The 15,479-nt window shown below is 42.3% G+C and overlaps 1 protein-coding gene and 1 non-coding gene across 2 annotated transcripts in view; one reads left to right on the top strand and one right to left on the bottom strand.

The window, feature by feature from the left end:
* The window catches only part of LOC145393418 (acylcarnitine hydrolase-like), a 36,631-nt gene extending 29,624 nt beyond the window's left edge, over positions 1 to 7,007 (top strand). Inside the window, exon 9 of the mRNA XM_080267515.1 lies at positions 6,871 to 7,007. Within this exon, the coding sequence (XP_080123641.1) occupies positions 6,871 to 7,007 (137 nt within the window). The remainder of the gene's footprint in view (positions 1 to 6,870) is intronic.
* A 7,910-nt stretch (positions 7,008 to 14,917) lies between these two features.
* On the bottom strand, positions 14,918 to 15,080 carry LOC145394301 (U1 spliceosomal RNA). Its single transcript, XR_013896378.1, has one exon. It is a non-coding gene; the product is annotated as a U1 spliceosomal RNA (small nuclear RNA).
* Between the last annotated feature and the right edge of the window lie 399 nt (positions 15,081 to 15,479).

Genomic DNA, 15,479 nt, shown 5'->3' with positions numbered 1-15,479 from the left:
GTCTGTCTCAGGAAAGATGAGGGTAGAATATCGTCTATTTTACTCCAAAGTCACTGTCAAAGGCCGAACACACCTGACTTAACGACCTGTGGGAATACAGGCTGGCCAGGGACAAGGCCTGAGGGCAAGAGGCACACACACACACACACACACACACAGACAATGAATGAATGGGTATAAGTGACCCGCTATGCTCACAGGTCAATATAAACTGTGGTTCCTGTTTTTGGATGCAACTTTTTATTTTTTTTTGAGTTACAAAGCGCTAAAAATAAACGAAAAATATTGGACCAGTTATTCGTTGTATATTTAGATTTAATAGCATATTATTCCTTTTATTTTACTTTTTTTTTTTTTTTTTGAGCTTGATTCGCCTGTCATCAAGAATTTGTAAGTTGGCATCTCAGGTCACAGCACCTCCTGACTGACTCCTGGGAGATGACAAGACAGAGTTGTCTGCAGTTTTCTCCTTGCTTCAATCACAGCTGGATATCCATATTCGCATTATCCCGCAGTCCACCACCCTCCTTGAGACTTGAGAGAGAGAGAGAGGAGGTGGCAAAGGAAGGATGGAGAGAACATGAAGGAAGGAAGGACGGTGGGAAATGAGAAGGAAAGAAGGAAGGCGAGGAAGGAAAGAGGGAAACTTTGGTCAAAATATATTATGTATTCATTTTACTGTCATTTTTAAATATTATGGTACCCGTCGGTGTGTGTGTGTGTGTGTGTGTGTGTGTGTAGAGGAAAGAAAACGGAAGAAGGAAGGAGGAAGGTCCAGAATCCCGAGGGGACCTCTTAATCCTTCACACGGTCACTCGTGTTCCGATTCGGCAAAGGCTTTGTAAAATGCTCTCCATCATGTTTCCTAAGACAGACTATAGGAGAGGGAGAAGGATATATGAAGTGGTGGCCACATTATTTGTCTGCTTTCTTTCACTCTGGGCATGATATATAGGAGTTAATATTCAGTAGATTATGCTGCATTACACCTTGTATAGAGACGTCAGATAACATACTTTAGATAAGTCGTGATATCAAGGGCTGGCTTGAGAGAGGAATATACTGACATGACAGATCAAACATTAGTGCAGAGCCATCAAGACTGTATGGTCCCAGAGTGTCAACGCGTGGGAGCCAGAGAAAGAGAGGACAGGGGCCCGCCTCCTTCAGTGCAATAAGGACGAGACGAGTGGGAGCTGTTCAGACGAAACCAGCAAACCATCGACATCTTTGTTTCCTAGGTGCCGCGAAGACTGCAAGAATTTATTGAGGCAGGAAGCCGCTGGACTAATTACCATGGCTTTCCTGGTTATTTTGGCTTGAACAATGTCTGTAAACATTGACATAGATATATTTTGGGAGATTGAGTAGGATTTTGTTTCATTTTCCTGCTAACAGATTATGAGAGATATTATTATATCAACCCATGTGCAAAGACATCAGATTTATTTACCTTTTATGCACAATCATTTTAAACAGCCTTTTCATACAGAGATGCCATAAAATAGTTGACATGATGGTGACTGTATAGAGGGAGTGTATACCAAGGGGATGATCATATTTACAGTGGACACAGCCATGTCGAAAGTTGCATATGATATTTAGTTCCCAAATTTAATTACATGTAGTGGTAGAGGACGCTTCTTATATAAACATTATGGAAGTCAAAGCCACCCACATTCCATTCAGGGTCTAAAGTCAAAATACACGAATAAACACAAATATCTGGCTCCGTACTAATGATTGATCTTCACGTCAGTATACAGTATATCTCTCACGAGCCAGCCCTTAATATCACCACCTATCTAAAGCCTGTTATCTGACGCCACTATACAAGGTTTAATGAAGCATTATCTACCGAATATTAACTCCTTTGTATCATGTCCTGAATTAAAGAAAAGAGACAACATATGTGACCGCCACTTCACATTTCATTCACCTTCTCTGACCCCCTTCTCTCCCCTCCCTCACTCCACCCTAGCACCATCACTCGTCTCCCACCCACCTTCCTTCTCTCTCTGGCCCCTCCCTCTCAGCTCCTCGTACTCCATTGTGACTTGCCGCGCATAAAGGAGCCCATCTGAGGCACGGGGTATGGGGGGATAGGTGATTATTTATGGCCCCGACTACACAAGGGTAGGAATTTACTGTTAATTTTCTGGGGCATTAGTTACACATGACTAGATACAGAATAGTGGTCACTCTTACTCAAACTTCTTTGGAATGCACAACCTTGCAGATGTAACATGCTGTTTCTGTTGACCCTATGGCAGTTTTGCCTACTTTATGAATCCTTTTTTTCAGATGCTCCCTCAAAACTCTATGACAAATACTGTAATCTTTATCACCTTAAATACACACACACACACACACACACACATATATATATATATATATAATATATATATATATATATATATATATATAATATTATATATCTATATCTATATATATTATATATCTATATATATATATATATATATATATATAGATATATATATCGATATATATATATATATATATATATATACATATATATATATATACAGTATATATATATAATATATATATATATATATATATATATATATATCTATATACCTAGGCTGCTTCCCCCAAGGAAAGGGGAGGTAGCCGAGACAGGACGACTCACTCTCCATTTACTCATCCATTCAAACACATTCATTCGCATCTTAGCCCCAAAGGGTAGAACGGACAGATCCTCACCGCATCACACCGCACAAGGGTCAACTGCGCAATGCAAGCAGTGACATCCACAGCAGGGCCCGACAGCAGAACTGGTTTACCCCTGCCACATCATAACAGACCCATCCCCTTACCCGCACCTGACCTGACTAGCTGATCAGACCAAATGCGGGAGAATATCCCCTCAGGGCTGCGTCATCACTTATTCATTCACAATTTCTCTCCATTTATTTCTGTCACGCACAGCCACTCTTCCTTGCTCAACAGACATCCCTCTCGCATCCAGCGCTCTCTTCACACTGTCCATCCATCCTATTCGTGGTCTTCCTCTCAGTCTTACACCTCTCACATCAGATCTAGTTATCTTTTTCACCAATATATATATATAAACTTCCCATTCTGCCAGATTCTTCTAAATAAATGCAGATTACGACTTTTCTCCCAGTAAAGTAAGCACATATCATTTATACAGTAGATTTGTAAATATTCAGAAGAGCTCCTCATCATTGTGTGTAATTCACCGGGTCGGTCAGGATCACTTGATGGTCGTGATCGTCAGCTTTTACCCTCCCGGAAGGGAGCTGAGAGCTCATATAGTCCGATCTAAGGGCAAGGCTGTGACCTTCACACACGCATAGACCCGTCCCCTTGCTCAACGGGGACAGTAACCGCCCACTTCGTCAGTGAAACTTTTCGCAACCTGAGCGAGGCGCGAACTCCCGTCTACCAGATGGCAAGCGAGAACGTGTGTGTGTGTGTGTGTGTGTGTGTGTGATTTCCTCTTTAACACTAAAACCCCATATTATGGCTAAATGTACCATTGGAAAAGATAGGAAATGTTTTTTTCCACTTACAACTTAAAAAGATCTAACGTAACTTTCACCCTAACACCCAAATTCCGGTATAAAAAAGGCATATTGAAATGCACACTAGGTTTTTTACCATGGTTTCTGGTGTGTTCTGAACGATTCTGACGTTCATTTGTCTTAAATTACTTTTTTTTTTTTTTAATACCTGAATTAGGGCGTAAGAGTGAAAGTCAGGTTAGAAAGAATGTTGGGTTGCTGTCAAACATTAATTTAGTCAGTATTACTATAACCCTACCATTACAGCATATTATGGCACTGTTTGGTTTCATAAGTCAAAGCTGACTACACGTGTTTCATCAGGAAGAATGTGGTGGTAGTGGCGGTGGTGGTCTAGAAGGTGGGGTGGAGAAGGGGGTCTTCCACCCGCCTCGTAGCTTGGTACCAAACTACCACTCACGGTTGTCTGTTCGCCTGACCTCTCTCTAACCCTGACTTCCACTTCCTTCCACCGAGGAGGGTACAGAAACTTTGGTGCGTGGGTGTACATTTAGCCATATTATGAGGGTTTTAGAGTTAAAGAAAAAAAAAAAAACGATGCTGAGTTATTCTGAATATTTACCTAGAACTGTGGTAGCTACGTATTTTCACCCTTAACATTCAGTACTAATAGCCTATAGCATTACAGTACTTAATTTGTTTATATCTTCTTCCTTTGGTCAGTTGGGCTCGGTAAGAATATGGTCCAACATACTACTGAACACCGTTAACAGCAGGGTATAATTTCCGTATCAACCACCCCAAGAATCACAGCAAAATGATGGTTGGGTTGGAATAAATATTACCCACAAAGGTCAAAGGGAAAACAATTTAAACTGTCAGCTCTTTGAGTGGCTGAGACGGAAAATATAGCACGGTCTGTTGTAATAAGTCCAGCACAGGGATGGTTCCATAAGGACAGCATCAAGAGATGAAGTGTTCTCTACCAAGATGGCTACTAGATGCGGATGTTTACGTCGTGATGTCGTTACAATCAGCTTTGCGAAAAGGGTCTGTTCATCCAAAGGACAGAGGTCACTGGTGGATGCTGGATTGCCGGCAAGCATTAAACAGGTCCATGCACGGAATGGCTCCATGTGAAAAAAAAAAAAAAAAAAAAAATGTGTGAGGATTTGATGTTCCCGTGAGGAGAAAGCATGTCCATAATGAAAATAGGTCCATAGAGAATATAGGCCCACGGAGGGAAATTAGGTCCATAGGTGAATTAATTCGATGGGAAACATTGGCCATTCAACTGAAAATAGTTCCATGATTGAAATATAGGTCCAAGGTGGAAAATAGCTTCCAGGGGCAAACAGGTCTCTGGAGAAAATAGGTATGAGTAAAATAAGTCCATGAGTAGAGCAGGTCCAAAGCAAAAAATGGGTATCTTGAGCGGAAGACGTCCAGGAGAAAATAGGTTCGTGGGGCAAATCGGTCCATGTGGCAAAAATAGGTCCTACAGGGAAAATGGTCCATGGAGAAAAATATGTCCAAGGGGGAGAGAGAGAAGAGGTTCATGGAGGATAATGGGTCACTCGAATGATCTTAGGTCCATGGGGGAAAATAAGTGAGGGGAAGATGACCCCTAAGTGGTGTAGCGGGAGACGGACTTGTGCTAGCAGCCGTTAGACGGCCAGATGGCACGACTGTGCTGAAGAAATTATTTTGCGTCAGTTTTGAATGAGTAGTTAAGATTTCAGTCGTCAGCGAGCTGATATGAATGCTGAATCAATGAAACAAATTTGAATCGAAGCGAAAATACATTAAAAGACAGGTAAAATGGTACCGTTGCTTGACAAGTCTGTCCAGAACGGTGATAATGTGATAATGTTTGTAATTATATACTGACAAAATAATATAAATATATACTGACTTTGAGATGGTGTCTGAACATCAAACGATAGGCTTCTGGTTAATGATAACGGAAGTATTATTCATAGTAAGACTCATTCCAGGCAAAAGGCTAATAGGGACTACACGTTAGCTTATTTGATGTAGCATAAACAATAAAACTGAATAGCACAAATGATTAAGTAGATAAAAATGACGATTAACAGTGGGACATACTGTATAAACTGAAACGTCAGTAAAGAATTATACAACTACAATTAATTGTCACAGGAACTGAAACCAAAACATTATTTCATCCTGACTTCTGCTACACGATGGGAAAGCTCCTGCCATAGGAAATTTAAGCCATACCATTTTTCTTAATGCTATTTGTTTTTAAGTAATTAATTTTCCCATTATTCAACTGCGAGTTCTTGCTAAATACTGTAGTTCTAGGCACCAAGACTTGCCTCAGTATTATTCAGCTTCACTGCTAGGTCAACACTCAACTTTGAACCACTGAGCATTAGCCGCAACTCATCACCCACTGATTTCCCTCCACCCTTCCTCACCACATTCACACTCCCATTTTTTTTTATCTATCGACCATTGGGGCCGAGGCCCCTGGTCATTAAGGCAAATATATATATGTACTGTACATACATAGGAATATTTAACCCATTGCAGCCCGGTGTCCAGAGTATTGGACAGAACTGGGATTTTTCAAGTCTTTATAAAGTAGGGAACCCCCGGGTAGGGACCTATGACCTTCGCGACTATGAGCCGATAGGCGGAGAGCGGGACGCTTAGTGCCCTCCCAGTGCAATGCCTCGCCCAGCACCCCTGCGATCCAATGGGATATACATATATATACAACCATATACATATACATACATACATACACACACACATCCATGCATATACACACTTTCATACACACAGACACACGACATATACTGTATATATATATATATATATATGTATATATATATATATATATATATTGTATATATATATATATATTGTATATATATATTGTATATATATATTGTATATATATATTGTATATATATATATATATATATATATATATATATATATATATATATATATATATATATATATATAGTATATATATATATATTTATTGTATATATATATATTTATTGTATATATATATATATATATATATATATATATATATATATATATATATATATACTGTATATATATATATATATATATATATATATATTGTATATATATATATATATATATATATATATATATATATATATTGTATATATATATATATATATATATATATATATATATATATATACATACAATATATATATATATATATATATATATATATATATATATATATATATATATATATATGTACAATATATATATACTACTCAAAACAATTAAGGGAACAAGATTTTGATATGTGATATTTCAGAATCTATGCTTTGTTTAGGTTCAGAATTGCTTATGGGTATTCCCCGATATGTTAGCAATGAAAGGCAATGTTCAACAAGGAATCAAAACAAGAACTTTATTGTTGGAACAAGCGAGTACCAGATAACCCCCAAAACAGAAATGAACAAGAGATAGGGTCAGCCACAGAATGTCTCAGAATTGTCTTAAAAACTGGTTTTGAAGCCCTTAATAATGAGTGTAACCTCCTCTTGCCTGGATGCACTCCTTACAACGACGAGTCATGCTCCGAATCACGCGTCATATCGCGTCATGGGGGATGTTCCCCCACTCTGCCACCAAAGCCTCAGTAAGTGCTGGAACGCTATCAGGCCGAGGTTGGCGAGCATGTACCCTCCGTGCCAGCATGTCCCAGACATGCTCGATGGGATTGAGGTCTGGTGAGTGTGCTGGCCATTCCATTATGGCGATCCCTTGCTCCTGGATTAAGTTCATGGAGACAAGTGCAGTGTGAGGGCGAGCATTGTCCTGCATCAAAAGGAACTCCTCTCCCACAGCTCCAGCAAAAGGCCTTACCACAGGGTCCAGTATCTGTTCCACATATCGTGCAGCTGTCAGGGTACCGCCATTCAGCACAACGAGGTCTGTGCGTCCCTCAATGCATATGCCCCCCCAGACCATTACAGAACCACCACCATACTGGTCATGTTCCACAATGTTGCACGGTGAGTACCGCTCTCCAGCATGTCCCCACACTTTGATACGGCGGTCGTTGGTCGAAACACTGAATCTGCTTTTATCTGAGAACAGTACTGGGGTCCAGTGGCGTAACTGCCACCGTACGTGATCCCGGGTGAACTCCAGACGTGCTCTTCGGTGAGCTGGGGTCAAAACTGGGGCCACAACAGGTCGTCCACTCCGAAGGCCGTCCTCGTGAAGCCGGTTGCGCACAGTCTGGTTTGAGTCACGGACCCCAGTCGCCCGTTGGAAGTCGTTTTGCAGTGCCCGGGCAGTACTCTGTTGATTCCGGGTGGCCAGCACTCGCAGGTAGAGGTCTTGTCTTGCGGATGCCATGCGTCTGCGACCTTGCCCAGGTCTTCTGGTGTACAGCACGACATCTTGGTATCGTCTCCAGAGCCGGTTGATGATGCTAGGAGACACTCCAAGTCCTTGGGCAACCCTTCTTTGGGTGTGTCCTTCCTCGACCATCTGTAATGCTCGAGCCGCCTCAACTATGGATACCGCCGCACACACTCAGTGATGACAGAGAAACACAACAAAATCACCCAAAGCCAGAAACACCTCATGTTGATGCTGATTTTGACCAATTCTACTCAAAGAAAAATGAAATTTTCACTCTTTATATAGGGGTAGGGTGACACTCCCATTTTTATTGACATACTCAGAAAGGGCAACTCAACTCACACAGATGTATTCGGTTCCTCAATCATTGGTCAGCTCACAACACTATTTCTGAACCCAAACAAAGCCTAGATTCGGAAATATCACAAATCAAAATCTTGTTCCCTAAATTGTTTTGAGTAGTGTGTGTGTATATATATATATATATATATATATATATATATATATATATATATATATATATATATATATATACACATATATACAGGATGTAAAGCAAGTTATGACAGTAACTTACACCAGGCCTTCAGGGACAGTGTTCCGCAGTGTTGTGGCTTGAACTGAATGGTATATAAAGAACCTAAATTAAGGAACAAAGAAACGAAAAAAAAAAAAAAAGCTTCTATCGTATTAATCAGTGTTGTATTGACGGATTGTACATTTCATGCTTTAGTCTTCTGATCATATTAATGTCTTTATAAGATGTTTTCATGTATCGAGATATTTTGTTCCAACGTCCATAATTTAATCCATTACCAGACTCTATAATCACGTAAGAAGTGGCCGAAAGATAAAAGAAAAAGAGCCCCCCCTCCTTCCAGTGGAGGAATCACACCAGTCCCGAGCCGATACACACCCAACGCGGCTCGCAACATGACCTTGACCTTGACCTACTTTCACCAATTTCGAACTCGTCCAAGATTTTCATCCCTACTAGACACCTGTAAAACTTTGTGATGATATCTTGAGTGGTTGCGAAGTTATCGAGCTAACAGACACATACTCAGAGAGAGAGACAAGCAATGAACAATACCAGCTTCGCTATCGCGACTGATAAAAAAAAAAAAAAAAAATGTTCCTCTGTCCTCTGCCACTTGACTCCCCTCCTCCAACTCACTTACCTTTCTCTCATGTAAATCTCCACTCCACCTCTCCATCTCATTCTCAGTCTCTCCCTCGTGTATCTCACTAACACGTCTGGTCAGTACCTCACCTTGTCTCTAAATTTAGTATATTAGACTCACGCCCGTTGCTGGGGAGGGGGGTGGGGTCGAGAAGGTCGGAAGACCTCCCTCATTATATCAAGGTCTGTTAGTTTTTTTTTTTTTTTTTTTTTATTCAGTGCAAAAAGAGTCACTCTTTGTTCTTCAAAGTCGCTTTTGCATAGCCTACACCTAGACCTCCAAAGCAAGCATGCATCACACCTTTGACCAGCTGCCATAAAAGTCCAGATTCAGCAGAAACGACCTCCCCCCCCTTTCGAAAAGTCTGGCTAAGGGACTGAAACTCATTCCTACTTCACCTTGAGCGTGTTGGGTCCCATACTGAATGAAAAATGATCTAAACTACTAGATGTATCATCTTTGTACTTTCTGCATATGGACATCTTGATATAGGCATGGACGAGTGCGAACAGATACCGGTACCAAATAGACGGGCATTTACCGAATCGACAATTTAAATATCGCCATGTAGGTTGATACACACTTAAATATCTGAAATCATGTCAACATTTTGTGCTTAATTTAAATGTTAATTAATAATCGGGATTCAGAGCGAAGACCACATAAAGTTAGAGGAAGTGTTTCTGTTTCATTCGAGAAGTCGCCTTGACACACTTGTAGTTTGTATAAATATTGATTTAACGTGAAAATACTTTTATTTACACTTTAAATCAATATTTATGCAAAATAGAAGTGTGTCAAGGGGTGTTGGCGATCTATCTATCTATTGCCAGACACCTGAATCCCGTCAGGAGTAACCACAAACAAATGGCGTCCATGTCACTCTGTCCCTCGCCATTGTACTGCCCTCCTCCCAGCTCACACCCCTTTCTCTCACATACCTCTTCACTCCACCTCTCCATCTCATCCTTGGCCTCTCCCTCCCTGTCTCCTCCTCTACCTCTCTCACATACTCTCTCTTAGTCAATCTTTCACTCTCCATCCCCTCCAAATGGCCAATCCATCTCAATGTCTATCTCCTAACTCTTCCTATCACATCCACATCCACACCACAACGCTCCTTGACTTCCTCATTTGTCAGTCTCTCCATGTGACTCCACCTTCTTCACTCAAATAACTCATTTCCACTACTCTGACTCTTGACTTCTGTCCCTCTAATAAGGCCCAAACTTCACTTCCATACAGTATTATAATACTGTTGTGCAGTAACTTTTTCACTTCCATGCTCACTTCCCTATCACTGCATTCAAGGAAGCAACAACCTTTCTCCCTTCTTGCACCGTTTCAAACAATTCATCCTCTAAACTTCCATCCTTACTCCTCACACTACCCAAGTACTTACATTCACTGTGATCATTTTTCTCGAAGACCATAACTTAACTCTTCCCTGCATTCACCTTTAGATTCCGCTTCTTACAGACTCTCGCAAACTCATCGTCCAAGCCTTGCACCTCCCCTTCGTTTTCACTTAACAAAGTATTATCATCTGGAAACAACAGTACAGGGAGTTTCCAAACACTGCCCTCTCTCGTGAGGGCCGTTCCAACATCCACTGCCCTACCTTGTATCTCTTTTATAACCCCATCTATATACAGATTGAGTAACCATGGAGACATGACACATCTATATCTATAGGGTAAATATTCGCAAACATTATCACGTTTTTGTTCTGCATGATGATTTTTTATTAACAGTTAAATAAATCATATATTTTTACCGGATTTCAAACAATTAGGTTTATATGAACGCATATGGTGGAAAATATGTATTTTCCTACTAAAAGTGCCGATACGGTTCCGATACGCTAATTGACCGCCGATTCGGTATTATGTCGCAACGGGCATGGACAACCGTCCATTTGTCATTCCCCTTGTTTGGCTTAGTTTCCTACGCATCGTAATTACTGTTTTCTTGAGCGGAACTACGTGCCGTTTGCTCTCCAATCTAACCAAAAATTAACATTTCTTCGTGATAAATTAGTTGTAACAGCAGGACTAAGATCTGGGCCAAGATACTGTAAAAGGACTATTATAAGAAATATGTGGATATAATAGTCATCATGTGGAACCGAAAAATGTAATCAAATAAGCGGTAAATATTAAACATATACATACAGTACATATTGTATTTATATTCATATCAGCATCTACCTATCAACCCATCCAATTATCCATCTATCGATCTTTCTCTACTTATAGACACGTATTCCTATCTCTAAAAGCATTGGATTCTCAGTGTCTAGCTTAAGAATACATTTCATGTAAGCTCACTTACTAAAACCACCTCAAAAAATATTGGATTATTGTACAGAATCCTTGACTACTTCACTGAGGTACAGTCATCTGTTATTTACAAGTGCCATGCTCACTGTTAACTCGAATGTTGCTCACCCTTCTCGAGTGGATGTCAAGAGGTTGCATGATGACGAGACAAAATTCATAAACATATAAGAATATTTAATAACACAGTAGTTACAAATAAACTACTTCCCCTACATGTAAGGCGGAGTATTGCCTCACTTGCATTATTTTACAGATACTTTTATTGCATATGCTTAAACAAAGCTGCATCCATTCTGCCACATCTCTACGTCTTCCCCCGTGTTACGCTGGTATCTGGTTGCGCTCATGACTAGATTGCGTCAGCCTCCCGTGTCGTAGAACTTCTATCAGATTTCATTTGCTCCCAAAATTGCTTCTCATTGGAACTCTCTTCCTAACATTAGTTTCTCCCTAAACTTCAACATACAAAATTTAACATCCAGCTGTTACAGTTTTTTTTTTTAATGACACTTGTTATCTGATGTATGGATATACTTAAATACCCGCCGCCGGACCACCCACCCGGCTACCCCCCACCCCACTACTGGGCCGCTACCACACCACAACCCCAGGAGGACACAACGGTGGGGCTAGTGACCCAGGTCAAGAGGGTCACTGGGACACTACTGTCCTGAGCCCCTTTTCCCGGCAATTACCCCAACACCAGGTGACTGGAAAAAGCCAACGACCTTGCGGGCGGGACAGCCATCGCCAGAATTGGGGAGGGACTGAACAAGATTCAGTCCCAGGTAACACTGTGTTGACGGCTATTGTTACACCCTCAAGGGCAGGAGGCCCAAGGCTACGGCCAGAAGTGTGTACCAGGGTAAGGAGACCCTCGGTTACGGCCTTAGTGCACATCGGAGAGAGAGATGCCTCTGTGCATCCCTCTCCCGCTGTTCTATCCTATGAGAGCAACACCGCGCCGATGGCCACTGTACGTGGCAGGGAAGGAGCAGCCACTGTACGCCCTTCAGTTGCTCCTCGTACGACGGGTAGGCTTACGGCCACAGCTGCAGTACGTGACAGGGTAGAGAGACCCTTGGCTACGGCCTCAGTACGTACCGGAGAGAGCGCGGCCCCTGTGCACCCCTCTCCTGCTTTTCCCTACTACAGGAGCAACACCGCGCCAACGGCCACTGTACGTGGCGCGGAAGGAATGGCCACTGTACGCCCTTCAGTTGCTCCTCGCACGATGGGTAGGCTTATGGCCACAGCCGCAGTATGTACCAGGGTAAGGCGACCTGAGGCTCCGGCTTCAGTACGTACCGGAGAGGACACGGACTCCGTGAATCTTTCTCCTGCCTCTTCCCCCTGTGGGAGCCCTTCGTCACCATCCGGGAGTGTTGCCCCGGAGGTGTTGTCAGAGTGGCGGCAAGGCCCGATACCGGACCTACCTCCTACGCCTGGGAGATCTCTGTTCCTGCCAGACACCAGATGGAGATGGTCCCGCAGCCCAACCCTGTTGGTGCCTCTCCCTATAGGCGACCGCAGTCCCAGGACCCCCAGGCCCGACCAGCAGACTCCAGACGAGGGCAACCCAGGCTTCCTCACCCCACAGACCCAGAGACGACAGGCCCGTCTCCTCCAGCTGTTCGGCCCCAGTCCCGAGGGTCACCTCTCAGGTCGAGGCCCCCAGACAGGAGGGCCTCCCTGCACCCCACCAACGAGGCTCCAATACGAGGGCCACCTCTCAGGTCGAGGCCCCCAGACAGGAGGGCCTCCCTGCTCCTCACCGACGAACAGGACCCGGGCAGTGACTCCCCTGCGGGTAGTGTATTGTCATTTGCAGGCCGGGTCCCCCTAGGGTTCTCCCCTCACGCCCATACTACGGAGTGAACTCTACCCAGGAAATACAGGTAAATAGTGACGCCCCATGTACCGAGAACAAACCAGGGGAAATAACAGTGAACAGTGACCGAGTGAAGACCAGTGTAAAGCCAGTGACAGTTACTATTAGTCTATAAGAACTCGATACCCGGCAGAACAGAAAATGACTTAAACCCTCAGTAAGAGAACTTACAGTAATTGTGTGAGTCGCCAAGTAAAAGAACTTTCAGTAACTGTGAACGGAGACTAGCGTGCGGGGGCGAGTCAAAAGTCTGTGTGTAAGTGCCACCGCGACTAAGTGACTACATCAAGTGCCGCGATCCGCACCCTGTCTTATTTATAGTAGTATTTCCCCCTCGGACTCTTAATCTTGTTTTTCGCCTTGCTTCCAACTAAATATATATTCTGCCTAATGATGAAATACGGGTATCAATACATATAGTTCAGGACATTAGTGTACATGCATTATACCGTGTGTTAAGTGTGACTGTGCATTGTGGTGTCAAAGGCTAACTCTGTGTCCCTGTCTCCTGTATCTCAAATATCACTCGTGTTGTATTGTAACGGGGTAGAATTAAGTCAATAGATGTGTTAAGGTATACTGCCTGGTTTTTATGTCCTGTTCCTTTGTGGGTGCTTTACTTCCGGTCCGGAAAGAGGACCCCGCTGAGTCGCTAGTGCTTTTAGGACGAGAAGTCGACCTAAAAACACTCAGCATAACATATACCTGTATATAATTTTTTATGTTTGTTTTTCCTTCCTCTGCTCTTAGCACAGGAAGTAAATGTAACGTTAAACAATGTTCGTAGGGAATTTGAAAGGGCCATACAAACCGTCAGTGATATTTTACAACACCTTCCTAACTCATAGGTTACCACTAGCACCTCCTTCCTAGCATGCAGTGATTTTACACACACACACACACACACACACACACACACACACACACACACACACACACACAAACGAGACGACATTCATCCCCCAAAATGAACCAACTGATCACCTTGCTGAAATAAATAGATTATTATTATTATTATTATTATTATTTTAATGGCTATGCAATATTCATACAGTCTTAAAGCGATGAAGTGGTTGCACGACGCATCACCATCAGGGAACTCATAAAATCCCATAACTCAGTACAACCTAATTAACCAGAGCACATACAAAACACACCGCTGATCTCTAATGACGTCAACTGTGACCATGACAGTCTGGCACGGAAGACTGAGACACAACGTTTGTATACTACTAATCTAAAATTTCCGTACTATGCATCGAACTACTCAAAGTTATAATCACGACAGGAAAATGTGAATACATACAAGGAAGAGTTTTCCGGAACCTTTGCAATGCAGGTATGTGTAAAGTAGCTCAAGGATCTCTGCTTTTACCAACTTTATTCAAAACGTACATCAATGTACACAATAACCCACAATAGCTGCAACCACAGTGGTGGTGGTTTTGAAGAGGTTGTAAATTGGCTAAAATCAATCGATCATCATCCCCTGGTGATATAAATCGTGAAGACGTATACAGAATGACAAAATTTTGTTGAATTTAGTATCACAAGTCCTGAGCACATCCTATGTCTTGTTCATTCGTATGGGGGATAGCGCGAACGCAGTCCCCCGCTACCAAAAATTGCGCACTCGAGTTAACCACATTTGGGTTAATCGCAGGGGTCAGCACCACCGGAGTGCAATGGTGGGCCTCGCCCCGGGAGAACCGCCTTCGTGATCACGGTATCTCCTGTGCCAGGTAAGTATGCTCTCGACTGCTACCCTACCCCCCTGACCATCTACTCCTGCCTACCTCAACACCGCTCCACGTCATTATGCTAATTTTTCTTCTAGTCTCGTATAACATACATAGGAATTCAGTGGTAATGACAAGCTTTCTATTTATATGTGGGAAAAAGAAAACTAACCTTTAATACATGATAGATTAACAAAGTTAAATGATGAAACGAGTGGGAAATCATCACAAATTAATGAACAAAGAAGGAATCAACTTTTTTTTTTTTCTTAACGTGTCCGACTCTGGGCAAAGGCTCAGGGCCTATTTCTTGGGAACAGTGGCCTATCCCAAGGCCCAGTAGTCCTCCTACACCTCCACAAATCACCACTTTGGCGCTAACACCCACCGTCCATATTGAATACATGCTA

The sequence above is a fragment of the Coenobita brevimanus genome, chromosome 3, assembly GCF_032717465.1.
Source record: "Coenobita brevimanus isolate Jiangsu-jjx chromosome 3, ASM3271746v2, whole genome shotgun sequence".
NCBI lineage: Eukaryota > Metazoa > Arthropoda > Malacostraca > Decapoda > Coenobitidae > Coenobita > Coenobita brevimanus.
The sequence above is the reverse complement of the archived record's forward strand: the minus strand, read 5'-3'. Positions and strand labels throughout refer to the sequence as shown.